This window comes from Myxocyprinus asiaticus, chromosome 42, assembly GCF_019703515.2.
Source record: "Myxocyprinus asiaticus isolate MX2 ecotype Aquarium Trade chromosome 42, UBuf_Myxa_2, whole genome shotgun sequence".
In the NCBI taxonomy this organism is placed as follows: Eukaryota; Metazoa; Chordata; class Actinopteri; order Cypriniformes; family Catostomidae; genus Myxocyprinus; species Myxocyprinus asiaticus.
The window spans coordinates 17834995-17851748 of record NC_059385.1 but is presented as its reverse complement, the minus strand read 5'-3'; the positions used below and the strand labels follow the sequence as shown (position 1 = coordinate 17851748).

At 36.7% G+C, this 16754-nt stretch overlaps 1 protein-coding gene across 1 annotated transcript in view; it reads left to right on the top strand.

Annotated features, from left to right (window-relative positions):
* The window catches only part of LOC127432841 (1,4-alpha-glucan-branching enzyme-like), a 261140-nt gene that overhangs the window by 135602 nt on the left and 108784 nt on the right, over positions 1-16754 (top strand). The window contains exons 8-10 of the mRNA XM_051684290.1: positions 6902-7017; positions 7936-8063; positions 9918-10016. Of these exons, the coding sequence (XP_051540250.1) occupies positions 6902-7017; positions 7936-8063; positions 9918-10016 (343 nt within the window). The remainder of the gene's footprint in view (positions 1-6901; positions 7018-7935; positions 8064-9917; positions 10017-16754) is intronic.

Here is a 16754-nt window from a genome sequence, read left to right as displayed (position 1 = left end):
GTTACTAACGACTCGTTTCAGGTGTTCAGAATCAGTTCTTTCTTTTGGGAGTCAATAACTCCATTTGTCATGCACTATGATTTTTGAAACTTTGCAGACTTTTTTTACATTCACAAACAGCTATAGAACACACTACATGAAAGGTAATATTTGAAAAACCATAATAGGTGCTCTTTAAGCAAACTGGGCGACAACTGACGGCAAGCCATACACACCAGCGCCATCTTTTCAAGATAAAAAAGATGTTATAGTTGTCTCTGCATATTAAGTTGGGACGGGAGAAAGTATTTTAACACCGAAAAAGTTACACATTTCAGCTTTACTGTTTTACTTACTCAGTGTTCGTATAAAGTCTTGAAAGTTTGGAAAATGCTTGATTTTCACAGTTAGGTTTTCAAGGTTTGAAATGTGCTTGAATTTTGAATATGTTCCTTGAAAATTCTTGATTTTTCCTCAAGTTGTTGACAGTTATAAACGATCTAAAATTATAAAAAAATTTGAAATAAATATTATACACTCATTGTTGTGGTGTCTGGTCAGCGCGGGAGCGCATGTACGCCGCTCCGCTACTTTCTCTCTTGCTTTGACGTCACACACACTTGGAAGTACTGCACATCTCTCCACTGTGGTAGATTGCCACCAAAGAAATTATACCTACGTCTTCTGCTTCCATTAACATGCCAGAGTAACGTTTTAATGACAGCTGGCTGGAAGAGGAGAAATAAAATATCTCTATACAGAGAAGCGATCAACAACAAGGAAATCATTCGTCTAAGTGTGCAAAAAAAGTGGAAAAAAGGACGTCAATGGATGATTGCTCTTATCAGCACTAAGTCAAAGATTTCTATAAAATTTTAATTTACACTGGAATAATTTACAATCAATATGTAATATTGCATGAATACTTAAAAAGTTGGGCAGAAAGTCAACGTATGTGATAAATGTGTTACATTTTGGGAAATCGAAATCGCGATGTCTGTTTGATTTATTAAACCCACCAAAAAGCTGCAAGTTCATTAAATAAATGTACTTATAGTCTGGAGTAACATGGTCCAAGCACGGCCACTGTGTTTTCAACTGTCTCAGCGCCTCGCAAACAGTGAACGGCCCACACAAACTCCATCCATCTCCTGAGTTTTCTTAGTTTGGTTTGCTATTAATGTGCGGTGCGTTTTACTGATAATGTGCGCTGAGAATGCAAAGTGCTGCGAAATAATTTATTTTCACGTAATTCAAAACATTCTTGTAATGATGTAACACTGGGGCACAGAAGAGGAGAAGGTGGCATTTCACCACATTGTAAACGTTTAAATAATAAAAATAAAATAAAAAAACTATGCAAGACATACAAATGTCTTCAGTTTACTGTAAAAAGAAAAAAATAGGTAATTAGGTAAATGTTGTTTATTCATCGACTATGTATTGATATGTTGGTACATTTGCCAATTTTAATATGATTAACACAAATTTATATTTACGATGAATATTTTTCTTCCATGAACTCCTTAAGTGTAAAACATGATTATTGTAAACTTGCAGAAACTGTTTTTGATAAGCAGTATACATGTTCTAAGGCCTTGTTGAATGTGTGCCCCATCCTGGCTGTACAATTATCCCTAAGCCTACATATGAGATATGTCAGAACATCTGAAATCACTCAAAGTATTCATAATAACATAATATTCTTCAAATCAGTCTGATAATTGTAGTCATGTCTTACACTAGTGTAGGGGGCAACAATCCCATCACACTAAATTTATTTCTGCTGCAGATTTAAAGATGAGATTCCACATGCATCTCATATCTTGTCACTAAATAGCTTGTATTTTTCAAAGCGGTGAAAAATGAAATGAAAAATAAAAATAAATAAGTAACTACAGTAACCAGGATTTGTTTTCCCCCATGGTAATTCACGCCCTATAGATAACCAGTGTTGCAGACTGTACTACTGTATGTGTTAATGGTTTTAATCATATTAAGGATTCCAGTCTTAGCTGTCTGTGGGTTTAAAGGAATTCTTGAAACTTTCATTCTCATTTTTATAGAGTGGGCAATGTTTGAAATCACAGAGCATGCTTTTTTTATCATTGCATTTTTGTCAGGTATACCATTTAGAATGGGATAATATTTAAAGCTCAGAGGTGCTTGAAAAAGATGATTAAGGTACCTTGAAATGCTTGAAAATTGCTTGAATTTCACTTATGTTTTGTAATGCAGATGTTAAAATGTATTAAGTCACACACTATAGTAAAAGTGTTTAGATTTTGTAAGATACAGTAGTATTGTGTGAGAAGCACAAATAAGCGCAAGTCTTTATGAATTGATAATATGCCCTTTTATTCGTGAATGGTGTGAAAGGAAATAAAAGTCATTGTCATTGTTTGCTAAAATCTATGTATAGTAATGCATTTCTATGAGACCAGGTATCTTTGTTGGGTTATAGGGTCTTGTTTACAGGCCGAGTGCAGGCTTCAACTCAAAACCAGTACAGATCTGTTGTGTGAATAAGTGTTTTTGAGAATGTTGTTGAAACTTTACTTGGGGCAGTGTCCTTGATAAGGCCCCCTGTAGATTTCCTCATCTTAAATTGATGGTGCTTTTTATATGCTGTAGAATGGCTTCTGTAGGAGCTATAGTTCTTCTGGCCCGTAGCTGTGGACTCCTGGGTCTGTCAAAATGTTATATATCTCAAAATTACAGGTCTTCAGGCATGGTCGCAGTGGCTCCGTGCTTTCCACAAAGCCAAGGCAAAACTCCTTTTAACCTCCTCCAATGACTTTCTGGCCAAGGCCTGCAGGTGTGTTCTGCTGTGGACGCGTGCCTTTATCTGTATTCATGCATCTCAAACACATGATCATCACTCTGAGCACATATCTGTATATTTGGACTGAATTCATCAGTGCATGCTGGAAAACTTTGCTGTAGTTGATGTTATTTGTGGATGAGATGGCATGACTGAGTTATGTGGTGTGTGGTTAAAAAAAAAAAAAAAAATGTACAAACTCAGTTGTGTTGAGTAAGTCATAGAATGCTATAAATCTACCTGCCGTATTTTTATATAAGAAACATGCTTATGTCTCAAAAGTAACTACCATTTAAAGCCTTATAATAAGACTGGATCATATCAAATTAAATACAAAATAAAATTGTATTACTTTTTTGGGGCAATTGCAACATTAAAAATAAATGGTATTTACAATTAATTAGAGAAATTAAATAAGAGCAATTCTCAAAGTAATTCTGTCATGGCTTTAATACTTATCAAATTTACTGCAATAGTTGTCACTTTATATTTTACAAATTCTTTTAGCTATTAGAAATAATTGTTACACTTTACAATAAGGTTGTATTTGTTAACATTAGTAAGTGTATTTGTTAGCATTAAAAATAACATTGTATCAAAGCAATATTTTGACAGGATTAATTAATCTTGATGAATGTTAATGTATAACTTTACAATTGTTCATTGTTAGTTTATGTTAGTTCATAATGCATTAACTATTGTAGCAAAGGTCAATGGTAAAAATGTAGTAGTATATGTTGAAATTAGCATTAACCATGAATAAAAAGTGCTGTAAAAGTATTGTTCATTTTTAGTCCATGATAACTAATGTAGTTATGAATGTTGACGAACACAATCTTATTGTAAAGTGTTAATTTGTGTTTAAACAAAAAGTCTTAGAAGGACCTCCATTATTTGAAATGAGTGAAAATGTTTTAACTAAAATATATTGCTAAGCTGATGCGTCAAAAACACCCTTCAACTATATGCTTGAAAACAAATAATAATAATATTCTTTACTGGTGTTAAATATTCATTTCAGTCATACAATTTTAATTTCATAGTGTTAAAATTTCCCCTAACCTCAAAGCCGAGATGAAATCTTGTACTGTATCTACCAGCAACATTGTTAGCATCTGTCAATTTAAAATCAAAAGCCTAGTGATAAAATATATCTTAGCATAATATTCAAAGACATCAAAAATTTAGTCAGCAGACAGAGAACTGTTCTGAACATGTGCTTAGTAAATGTTACTGAAAATATTTAGAGCATTGCAATTGCCCCCAGTCTTCCCTACTTTAATATTGTTAGCACTATGACTTGATACTACTAAGACTTGTTATTAATATTTTTAATCATTTAAACTCCTGTGGTGAGCTGACCTGCTTTCACAATACTGTTCAAATTGGAAAATTATGAAGTCTTTTTAAAACTGAATCCCTGCTGTTCCACCTAATCAAATGTTTAAATACACATGAGATGGGGGACTGTACAAAATAAGATTTGACTTTGGAATGGCTTCATGGGGCCAGCATTGAAAACTCCGCATTTATTTTAATTGCAAGAATGGAAAAGATAGGATGAGAAGGTGCAGGGAGCCTCATCCAAAATTTTAGTGGGCTGTAATTTAATGAGCTGATTTACACTATGATGGTTTTGCCCTATGAAATTTGAATCGGGAACATGCATTCTTGTATCAGAAGGTTTAAAAAGCTTAGTTTTGATTAATGAAGCACATTTAAACCATTTATTTGGGCTGTCTATGTTTATTTGAGCTGAACTGCTTATTTGGTTACTTTGCACAGGCCGGTAAAAACCACAGACATTAAGGAGGACATGTCCCCCAATACATTTAGATTAGTGGCCAAATGGAAAGGGTTTTTCAATGGTTGATTCTTAAATTATTTTATTTCGCTTTTATATTTCCTGTGTTGATGTATTTTCTAATGAATCAGGAAATTTGAGACATATAGAAGTGATCTGTTTCGTTTTTTTTTTTTTTGTAATAGCCTATACATTTTACTAAAATCACAGCCATGAACCATGATTGGCTACTTGTTGGTTGGTTGTATGTGGTATTAGGGGGAGGGACATTCTCATTCTCAAAAGCATTTGTCATCAATATTGTTTCACTGTTTTCCCAGATGGAGACAGTACACTTTAAATGTGTGTATCTGGAAAAAGTTTGTTTTGTCAACTTTAGGAGTCGCAATAGATGGCTTAATAGATAATAGACATGGACTAAAAGTCACAGCACTCCAACTTTTGATTTCATAGGGTCTTTAATGGCACAGTGGTGATAGTTTGAGGATTGGATAGCTTATGGGATCTGAACCTAGAACCTTTCAGTTACCAGCCTCTAACCTACACTACTGTGCTGTTATTGCATTATAAAATAAAGTAGACCAGCTCAGAGCAATATGTGGAAAGCAAGAGGTTGTTCTCTTGGTGAGGGGGGTGCTGTTGCTCAGAGGATGGAGTGCATTCAGTGTTGTTGAGTTAGTTTCATCTCCTGCTCATTCACACACTGTTCAGCTCTGTCCTCAGGGAATCACACCACCACAAGCCACCCAACCTGCTGCCTCTCTCTCTCACTGTCTTTATTTTCTCTCTCCATCTGCCTTTCTGGGCTGAATCAAACAGCCTTGCTTTGCTGCTCCTATTTAATCAAAGAATGAATCCATTGCTGAATGCGTTATTTGATTTGTTTTGTGTTTTATGCATCAGAGAAGGTTAGATTTGATTGATTGTAGGAGATTTGGTTTCATCAGATGAGCTTAAAGGGATAGTTCACCCAAAAATGAAAAATCTGTCTTCATTTGTTCACCGTCATGTTGTTCAAACCATTATATTTATTTTTCTGTGGAACACAAAAGGAGAGGTATTAATGAATGTTGCGATCCCTGATACAATGGCAATAACGACTATGCACTTTAAAGCTTAAGAAAATACCCAAAGAGACAAAAACGTGGTCTGTGTGACTCATGCGACATATTCAAAGTCTTCTGAAGACATACATTAGGTTTTAGTGAGAAAAACAAAATTATTTACAGTCAGAGAAACTCATGCACAATGGCTCACTAGAGCATAAGTTCTCGCACTATTTTTCGCAAAGTTTCAGCGTGAGCCATTGTGACCAAGCTTCTCACATGCACTCATGTACGCGCACAGGAGAGCCATGGCGTAAGTGAAGATTTTCTCTGTAAAATAATTAAATAACTAATCATTGCTCAAATCTGATCATATGTCTTCAGAAGACTTGGAATATTATGCATGAGTCACATGGACTACTTCTATGACACTTTTGAGTGCTTTTTATGCTTTAAAGTGAGGCCACACTAATACATTTTCATTTGAAAATCACATCTTTTTCTCTACGTTACGGCCTTCCGTCCACACTGAGACAGCGTTTTTGACAGCAAACACTGAGCTTTTTGAAAACACTCTCCTAAGTGGATCAATTTGAAAACACGTTGTAGTGTGGGCTGGGAAAATGGATATATCTGAAAACATTGACGTATTTGTTTTCATGTGACTCAGTCATGTGATCCATTCAACCAAGAAATAAAGATGGTGCCCCGTGTTATAGCAGTGCTGTTGTGCCTGATATTCACTTTGATAGCGTTGTTAAAGATAAATGTTTCACATTCACATTGCATTCCTTCTAAGGCTACGGGAAGATTACTCGGAATTGGTATCCGACGACAGAACACTAGGACAATTGCTTTTCAGACTGTACATGCAACGTCGATTTTTCGAATGCACAGTAAAGGGAATTTAAGCATTTTCATACGTTTCAGTGTGGATGAGCAACTTCTGGAAAATGCTTGAAAACGGCAGTGTGGACGAAGAGCATTTCAAAAGCGAAAACGCAGTTTTCAAATGTATTCGGATTAATGCAGACTTAGCCTGAGTCACTGTCAACTGCCATTGCATGGAAAGTCGCAAATGAGACATCCTTTAAAGTTCCTCCCTTTGTGTTCTGTAGAAGAAATGTAGTCATACGGGTTTGGAACACATGAGGGTGAGTAAATTATGACATAATTTTCATTTTTGGGTTAACTAGTCCTTTAATGTCAACATTGTAGGTATAATTTCTCTCTCTCTTGTCCCCATAGCTGGGAGGTGGTGCGGTTCCTCCTCTCCAACCTGCGCTGGTGGATGGAGGAGTATCACTTTGATGGCTTCAGGTTTGATGGTGTGACTTCTATGCTGTACCACCACCATGGCATTGGTCAGTCCTACCATACATGTACTTTTCATCATTCACTATGAAAAATGTAACATAAATATAATTTACATACCCTTATGTCATTCCAAACCTGTATTAATTTGTTTCTTCTATGGAACATAAAATTACTTATTTATTTACAGACATTAGAATATCTGTTTTCTTCTTCTTCTTCTTCTTCTTCATACAGTAACAGTAAATGTTGACAATGGCTGTCCAGACAATTTTTTGTGAATAATGACATATTTCAATCTGTTCCTCACAAAAAAAAAAAAAAAAAAAAATGGCTTAAGAAAACTATAAATATAGTGTACAAGTGATATGGACTACTTTTATGTTTTATGTTTGTTTTTATTTATTTGGGGGGAGCTTGACAGCCTCTGGTATCAATTTGCTTTCATTGTAAGGAACAGAGCAGCTTGCACATTCTGCTAAACATATTTTTTTGTTTGTTTCTATTCCTTTATGAAGAAGCCCTACCTCAGTCTGAGTATCGCATATTTGTAAAATGTCTTTGTTTAGTTTGATTTACAGATGGTCTCTAAATGTGCTTTGATACATATCTGAATTAGTTCAGCTGTAGGATAAAATGTAAGTGCTTTGATGCAGAGTCGTATCGAGCAGGTCTGGAGCATGCCAAGTATGTCATTTGTGTTGCATTAATAAGGCTGTGAATCGTTGCATTCAAAGGAAAAGTACAAATGACATGAATAGATTTCAAAGGCCCTTTTAGACCATTATCGTACATGATGAGAGACCCTGACCACTCTGCACACATTACAGTGAAATTATTTCACATCTGAAAGGACTGTGATTTGATTTATGAAATCCATGTCTCGCTGGAGATTTTCTTTGAATTGTGCAGTTTAATTTCAATGCTGTTGTTTTGGTTTGTTTTGATTGTTTTGTTTGTTTGTCCAGACATGTCTTTTTCGGGGAGCTACAGAGAATATTTTGGCATGCATGTGGATGAAGACGCACTCATATATCTGATGCTGGCCAATCATATTCTGCACAAGTTCTACCCACTGTGCATCACTGTAGCAGAGGTGGGAGCACACCTGCACTGCAGTACCATTCTGTTATTTTCGAAAGAGATATAATTTTTTTGTTCTTTTTATTTACTTCTTTCCCAACAATTACATCTACCATTACCCTTTTTTTCTCATTCAAGAGTGAAAATTTCCTATGCCAGTGCATTTATCTAAAGCCGAGTTCCTAAGAGGTGGAAGCTGAACGATGTAGCTAATGGATCAAGGTGATAATTGGGTGATTAAGGCCTAAGATTCAAGAAAAGAACAAGGGAGATTGTCAGGGGCAAGGCACCTTATGTTTCTGTGCCACAGTCTCTCTCTTTCCCCCATTTCTTCGTTGGTCTCATATGACCCAGAAGCAGGTTGTAATAGAAGCAGGTATTTTTCAAATTGCTTTAATTTGCCCATCTGCCAATGTGATTAATCAAAGTACAGAATGAATAAGGGAATGGAATAGTACAGCTGCATTTCTGAAGAAGAACAGCATGTGCATCTCATCTCGTTTTTACCACAACCAGGCAACATACTGTATCTTTTTCTCATTTTCCTCTGGTCACGATTCAATTTAGGTTTACGAATTCTGGTCTCTGAACCATTCTTAAACTTTCTATAAAATTGTTGGAATTTCATACTACAGCTAGAACCCACCTCGAAAAAAATTATGTTGTGGTCATAGTTCTAGGTGAAGTTTTACAGTCAGAGTTGACAAACACCACAGTCTCTTCACCAACCATCCAAATGTGCTTGATGATTAAGGCATGACCCCTTGTTACAAAAGGCTGGATTACACTACCCATTTTATCCCTGATTTGCTTTTTTTTTTTTTTTTTTGTAGCTATTTACATTACTTACAGTACTAAGTATGTGATGCCTAGTACCTTTATGGTTTGTTCAGATTTTAAAAGTTGGGTATTTTTGTAATCCAGCCATTACAAGCCATATTTGGCAAGTTACTTTGAAACTGTAGCTACCTTCTCTAAGCTAACCATCCTTTTTAAAGTAGTTCAACTACAAGAAAAAAGTTGTTACATTTCAAGTTACTACAAAAAATAGATAACTGCATTGAAGCAATATAAGGGGGAAATATATTTAAAAATACTGTATATACCTATTAAATTATCAGTTAAAACATGCTGCTGTGATGAAAAGAAGACGAGAAATGTCATACAGAGACTTCTGTGTAAGGAGCTTGCAAATTTTGCAATCTGCCCATTCAGCTACAGTACATGAACCATCTAAACAAACCAATGGACTGGACTTCCGTATGCTACATACAAAACAAGACATTTTTAGAAATCTAGTTTGATTATTACCTCAGCCTGCTTGGCTGTAAAACTCTTTGCGCAATAGAATGTCATTAAATGTTGTGTTTTGTCACACAACACCTTTATGTGTTGTAACTTGTTATTGATAAAGCTATGCTATTTTAAATACAACTAAGCTGCTAGCAAGCACTGCTAACAAGACATGATTCAGATATACTCCAGCCCATATGCTATCATTAAAGACTAGCTCTCCTCTCTTTACAAGAGCAGCATCTGCTAACTTGATCCAAAATTGTTTCCGTCTTCACCCTCTAATGCTCTAATGACCACCTGGAACTCACCAGGTGCAATTTGGAGCAAACTTCAGACACAGCTTTTCAATATATACCTTGTGCAAACTATAAATATAGCTTTGGAAACCCAGACATAGCACTTTTTTCCCCACAAAAAAAACAATGTTCTGAGAGGTGTAATGTTTTTCTTGGCACTTTTTAGCTTTGTATGAGGATTTGAATTGTTTCTTTGCTAACTAAATGGATATTCTTATGTCTATTTTGCACTTTCTCACCCTTCCATTTCTCTCTCATCATGGGTTTTTGTGCAGGATGTATCAGGGATGCCAGGCGTGTGCAGGTCCATTGAAGAGGGAGGACTGGGCTTTGATTATCGTCTGACCATGGCCGTGCCAGACAAATGGATTCAGGTGAGCTCACATGTCCTATGATTTTTCTCTCTCTAAATGCAGATGTTGCTCCTTTGTTTTTGCTTCAGTGCAAATTATGTTGTTTGATGTTTGCAGTTCACCATTTCAGAGTCACCTCTCTTTATGAAGCTGTGTATTTGTAGTCTTTTCGCAGTGGCTGTCTCACATCCAAATTCTCTTCTGGCTCGGCTGTATCTGCGTGTGTATAGGTGTGGGTATTTCCACTTTAATTCAGGCCAGGTTTTTTGTATGACCATGCCTTTTAAAATGACAAAAGGAAGACTATTGATTGAGTTTGCTGTGCGAGTTCAAGGTGTTATCTGACTCAGAGATCTGGCATGGCTTGTTCAGATAGCAGCTTCGTTTTTTCTGTTGGCCTCTATTTCAAAACCATTTTGTCCATCTTTCATTCGTTCTTTGGCAGCATCTTGAAGACCATTAAAAGGTTTGTGTATTGATATTCTTGTCTCTATCTCTATTATAATAAGCAGTGGTATTTATGCAAGTGTGTATTTGTTCTCGCACTCTGTCTCAGACACGCACACACCTCTCTTTCTGAAACTTATTTAATTTGACTTCAAAAAGTCTAATGACTTTCAAGTCTTGCTTGGGAAAATCAAGATTTTCATGCTTGGCACCAAACCAGAATGCAACCCTGAAAAACAATGAAAACAAGTTAAACAAATCATATTCAGTCATATGAAAAATAATCTTGCAAATTGTATTTCATTTTAGCTGAGTACAGAATATCAACTGTATCCCTGCTTAGAATGTTAAAGGGATAGTTCACTCAAAAATAAAAAATTTGTCATAATTTACTCACTGCTCAATATAGTTTTCTGAAGCCATACGATAGCTTTGTGTGAGAAACATACTGTAATTTTAAGCCATTTTGAGCCAACTTTAAGCAAATTAAACAAATAAGCAACACTGTAAGCAAATTTAAGATAACGTCACAGTTGCATTATTTAGGGCCCTGCACACTTCTTGTCATTAACAATTTTTATTGATTCCAAAATTAAAATTAACACAAACAACACATGAAAACACGGAATCAGCTTTTATCCATATATGCATGCACCTGGCAACTTCCATCCCCTGAGTATCAGGGCCCTGCACACTTCTTATGAAATCAAAGAACAAACAGGTGTGACGTCACTTAGAACAAAAGCTGGCTAAAAATATGTTTTTAAGTTAGTTTCGTAGTTTGGTTCGTAGGAAAACTTTTTATCAGCTGCTAAACACCTTTTTACTGCCATTGGTCCACGTCATCAGTAGGTTTTAACTGAAGCTCCACCTACTTTGATGCCTATAGCTAATTCCCATTCAGTCAGATAAGATCAGTCAACATCAACAGTTGAGTTATTAGCAAGCTAGTGCAAATTTACCTATATCTGTACGATTGTTCATGTAGAGACATTTTCAAGACCATGTCATGCGATTTTTTTTTTCTCTGAGTCTACTAAAGGTATCTACAAATCTACTTTAATACTTTTAAGTTACGAGTTAACTCATGTGCCATCTGCAGCTGAAATTAGCACCACGAATGCACAAGGTAAGCATTACAAATTACACATTATCTACTGCATATGTATTACCATAAATATTCATTGAGTAGTTAACCCTTTCTTACGTACCACCACACATATATGACGATTAATAACGGAGCCCCGCAAGGTAGTGTCACACATATGTGTTTCTGCAACAGCCAGTTATGTTACAAGCTTCCAGATTCAAATTGGTTTTCACGCCGACACAGGCTGCACTGGTCAAGCGTCTGTAATTTATATTCGCACAAACAGTTACTCATACAGTCTTTTAAACCACAGAATAAGTTTATTTTATATACATATATCCAACTCGTCACCAAAGTACCATGATAAAAGGTTTACAGCTCTTATATGCAGTCAATGCATCAAACGCAATCTTCCTCCGATGCGTGCTGCCATTTGTTAACATTAGTAGCGGCTGTCATTTGTCAAACAAACGGGTACTCAAAGAGTCTTTTCAAGCACATAATACGTTTATTTTATACAACAAAACAGCCTAATTGTCACCAAAGTGCCACAATAACTGTTCACAGCTTATATATGCACAGCCATCATATCTAAATGCGCAATCTTCCCATGCACGCAGCTACGTATTATGAGGTGCAGATGAGGTTTTCATTCCCACAAACAGCAACTCAAATAATCTTTTGAGGCATATAATACATTTGTTTTCTGAAACAGGCAGCCAAACTATCACAAAAGCACCATGATAATGTAAAACTCGTATACTCACAGTGAAGACATGCTGATCGAGCGTGATTAGTCTGTTTACATACAGTATGTGCTTGACACACACACACACACACACACACACAATGTCTGAGAAGTCACACAGTGCATATAGGCAAACCGGACTGCTGATATTATTTGTTCATTTGTTCAAAATGAAATAAAGCAAATACAGTACAGCAGACATAGCCCACTTGTTCACGTTTACTATTTTATATACAGTATTTTATTTTTTATTTTTTATGACAAGAAATAAAACATTTAAATTAAATATTAAAAAAAACACTCATCTATACTCTGCCCCCTCTGCCGGCTGTACCATGTCACGTGCAAAAATAACTCACTCCAGGGGACACTGCAGGGGAATTTAGACCCTACTCATGAAAATATTAATAAAGCTTCTTTTACTGAACTAATGTGAATTCTATTTATGTCATATTAGCTGATGTTTTACATGTAGTCTTGAGCGTCCTCATATTTTAATGTGCCTCTAAATGCCTCCCCATGCAGCACTTCTCGTGTGTGCTGGGTTCTTAAGCCTTGCTCTCTATTCTCACACTTCAAAATATTCAAGTCAAGACATGTCGCCCCAGGTTTGACATCAATGGCACCAAATGATATTAGTTTTCACATGTTCTGTAACCAATTGTGATGCACCAAGTTTGAATATATGAAAGTGCAAATGAGATTTGAGAGCTATGACAGAAGGCAAGATTTCCCCCAAATAATATTGTACATTTTGGTCTATTCCTCACAAAAGCAGTCGTATGGCTTCCAATGTAGTACACTTGTATATTATGGTACCTCTTTAATATAAGTAAAATAGCTTTGAAAAGCTAACATGAGGGTGAGTATGTTAGCAGCTATCATTATGAGGACTCTCCATAGACATAATGATTTTTATACTGTAAAAACTATAGATTCTATCCCCTAACCCTAACCCTACCCCTAAACCTAACCCTCACAAAAAACTTTATGCATTTTTACATTTTCAATAAAACATCATTTAGTATGTTTAAGCAATTTAAATTATGGGGACACTAGAAATGTCCTCATAAACCACATTTATAGCATAATACCCTTGTAATTACCAGTTTCTTACCTAAAGATATGTCCTCGTAAACCACATAACCCTGCCCACCCCCACACACACACACACACACACACACACCTCTTTGTGCCACAACTCAAAACTAATTTTTCACAGTCAGTTGTTCAAAAGGGCAAAATGTCTCCTGATTTACTACTGAATTCCACCTCTCTCTCTCTCTCTCTCTCTCTCTCTCTTTGTGTCTCTCTACCTCTCCTCCCCGATGTCACAAACAGCGTCAGGGCTTCTCAGCTGCGCAGCGCGCTGTGACAGAGGTCGGCTAAGCGTGGCTTACTCCTGAAATTAAAATGTCCACCACCCAGAATCGATAATTCAAATGATGAACAGAGTGGAGACAAACAGGAAGAGTAGAAGAGGTCCACTGTCTGTAATGAAACCTCCCCAAAACCTAATGAAATCATTAGAGATTTCCATGAAGAGAGCAGCTGTTTCGTCTCATGTTGTATTCTGTGATGAATGCATTAATATGTGGAATCGATGGTTTTATTAGCAATGCCATTTGATTTGTGGAGCAGAGAGGAGCCTGGGAGTTCAGTCATACTTCTTGAGGAAAAGATATGGAATTGGAGATGAATGAATAACTGAGGAGCAGATTAGATCAGAAGGCAACTTAGTTTCTTTTGGCATGTGGTGACTGGCAGTTATAATGTCTGCTGCTCCCTGTAAGGTGGTGAAGTCAGGATTAATTTAAAGATATAATATGGGCAGTTGTGAGTTCATAAAATGTAAAAAAAAAAAAAAAAAAAAAATAGAAAAGCCAAAAAAGTCATACTGTAGATGACTTGGTTGCTTCAGCAATTTTCTTTTCAATCTCACATGTGCTCTTTATGACATTATCGGTTAGGATTGGGTTTAGGGTAGGGGAGGTGAGTTTTGTTGTTTTAAAACTTGATAGAGCATACCTTAAACTCATTTGTTTGAGAGACAAATTAACTCGCTTCTAGCGCTACACAGTGGACATTTCACTTCAGAACTGCGGTGATACGAGGAACAAAGCACAGAATATCACTTTGCAAAAATGTCACCACCGTCATGTAATTTTCATGACACTAGGCTCCGTGTAGTGGCCAATACGTTGGTTTGCATTTATAGTTCTTCGTCAATGTATCTGCGTCATTCTGTAAGTACACAGCCAAAATGCTACATGTTTCATAAATAAACAAAAGCAATGCAGTCAATGTCATTTCTGGATTCAAAAGTATTTATTAAATTATTGTAGCATTAAAAATGAGTTCAAACTTCAAAGTATGTGAACATGTTGAAATTTTGGTACATATTATTTATTATAGCCTACATGTTGTCTGCATAGCAGGCAGAAAATAAATGAGGAAATTATATGCTTGCTCTTGAGTTGCTTAAATAATAAATAATAAATATTTTTGCATACATTTGACATTCCTTGCTGAAAAGAAATCGTCAAATTAATTAATAATTACTTGTCTGAATAACACACAAATGCTTGTCATTTTTTAGACTTTACAATGCATATAGGCAATATAACCATCACTTTTCAGGTGCTTTTTAATTAGCTGACAGATTAGAAGTGTTCCGTTTCCATAACTTATGAAATATGATTATTTACTGTACACATACTGTCAAACATACGGTCAAATAATTGTGCCGGTCGGAAAGTTCGCGAGTAGAATACAAAACATATTATTTCACTCATTTATCAAATTAATATCAAGTAAAGGCCCAGAGAAAAAAGCTTTTAAGAGTTTATATGCTATAAACAGATTTGTTTTGGCACGCTTCATTTGTAACTTTATGAAAAACAAACAGAATAAAAAAAACAGCAGATGCTTCTGATTGAGAAAATTGCTTTAATGGTCCAGAGTCCAAATACAATGTAATATAATGCATAGATATTAAAATAAACTTGGATAAAATACGACGCAACCTCAGAAATCCTTGTTATCATCCTGTGGGGTGGTATCTGGTTAAAGTGGACCAATCACAGCTGTTGTGGTGTGCATCAACACAACATGCAGTTACATTTTTGAAGAGGTGCACGTCAGGCTATGCATATCTATGCCATAGGTTCGAAGCAGAAGTATGAATCAGCCTTTAATTTGAATCCAGCTTTCCCAACTCCACCCTGCCATTATTTCCTGTCTCATCTCCACTAAAAATTATAATAAAAAATAAAATAAATGTTAGAGTTGTGCCCTTGTGGTTAGTACATGTGCTCAAACAAGACATGATTCTTATGCAGGCTAGCTAGTTCACTTTCAGGTCCCTTCGTCAATGTTTTTTCTTCAGTTTTTAGCCTGTTCACTTTCTTGGAACTTGAGCGGCGTAAGATCGCTATGTGACACCATCTGAGTGTCACGTGATCTGAAGCCCTTATACAATCATGCCAATTTATTGACTGATGTCATTTAAGTGATGCCCCCTAGAGAACCACGTCACGGGCTCCGTAACGGCACTCGCTTTCATGCCATCAAGTCATTTTCATAATTTTCTGTTCTTTTGAGTGGCAAACACGTAAGGACGTCATTGACACAGCGTAAATATCAGAGCAACTTCAATGTGGTTTTTCCAAATATTACAAGGGACAGATGAGGACAACAGCGCTTCGCCAAGGCTCGCAATTTCTCACCACGAGGCATTATTCCCACTTGTTCCAGTTCTATGACCTCCAGATTTGGAGCTCCATGTTCTGGAGCCGCTTGGGATTTTGGTTTTGTGTCTGAGAAGTTAGGAGTGCGAACGGACACCAGAATCCTCCTCGTGTTTGTCGCCCTCCCACTGAGCGAAAGCATGAGTCTCGTCTTTAGGAGATACGAGGTATTTTAACTCGTTTTTTCTTTTGCCCATTTCGTGGATTACGCGATGTCGCTCTTTTCAGACAGCTATTGGATCTACACATGATGGTTTTGCAGTCCAACCAAGCACATTGCATTAAGGAATGCCTTTTTGGGGGCCTGGGTAGCTCAGCAAGTATTGACGTTGACTACCACCCCTGGAGTCGCGAGTTCAAATCCAGGGTGTGCTGAGTGACTCCAGCCAGGTCTCCTAAGCAACCAAATTGGCCCGTTTGCTAGGGAGGGTAGAGTCACATGGGGTAACCTCCTCGTGGTCGCGATTAGTGGTTCTCGCTCTTAATGTGGTGCGTGGTAAGTTGTGCATGGATCACGTAAAGTAGCATGAGCCTCGACATGCAGAGACTCCACGGTGTCATGCACAACGAGCCACATGATAAGATGTGCGGATTGATGGTCTCAGAAGTGGAGGCAACTGAGACTTGTCCTCCGCCACCCGGACTGAGGTGAGTAACCGCGCCACCACGAGGACCTACTAAGTAGTGGGAATTGGGCATTCCAAATTGGGAGAATAAAGGGGATT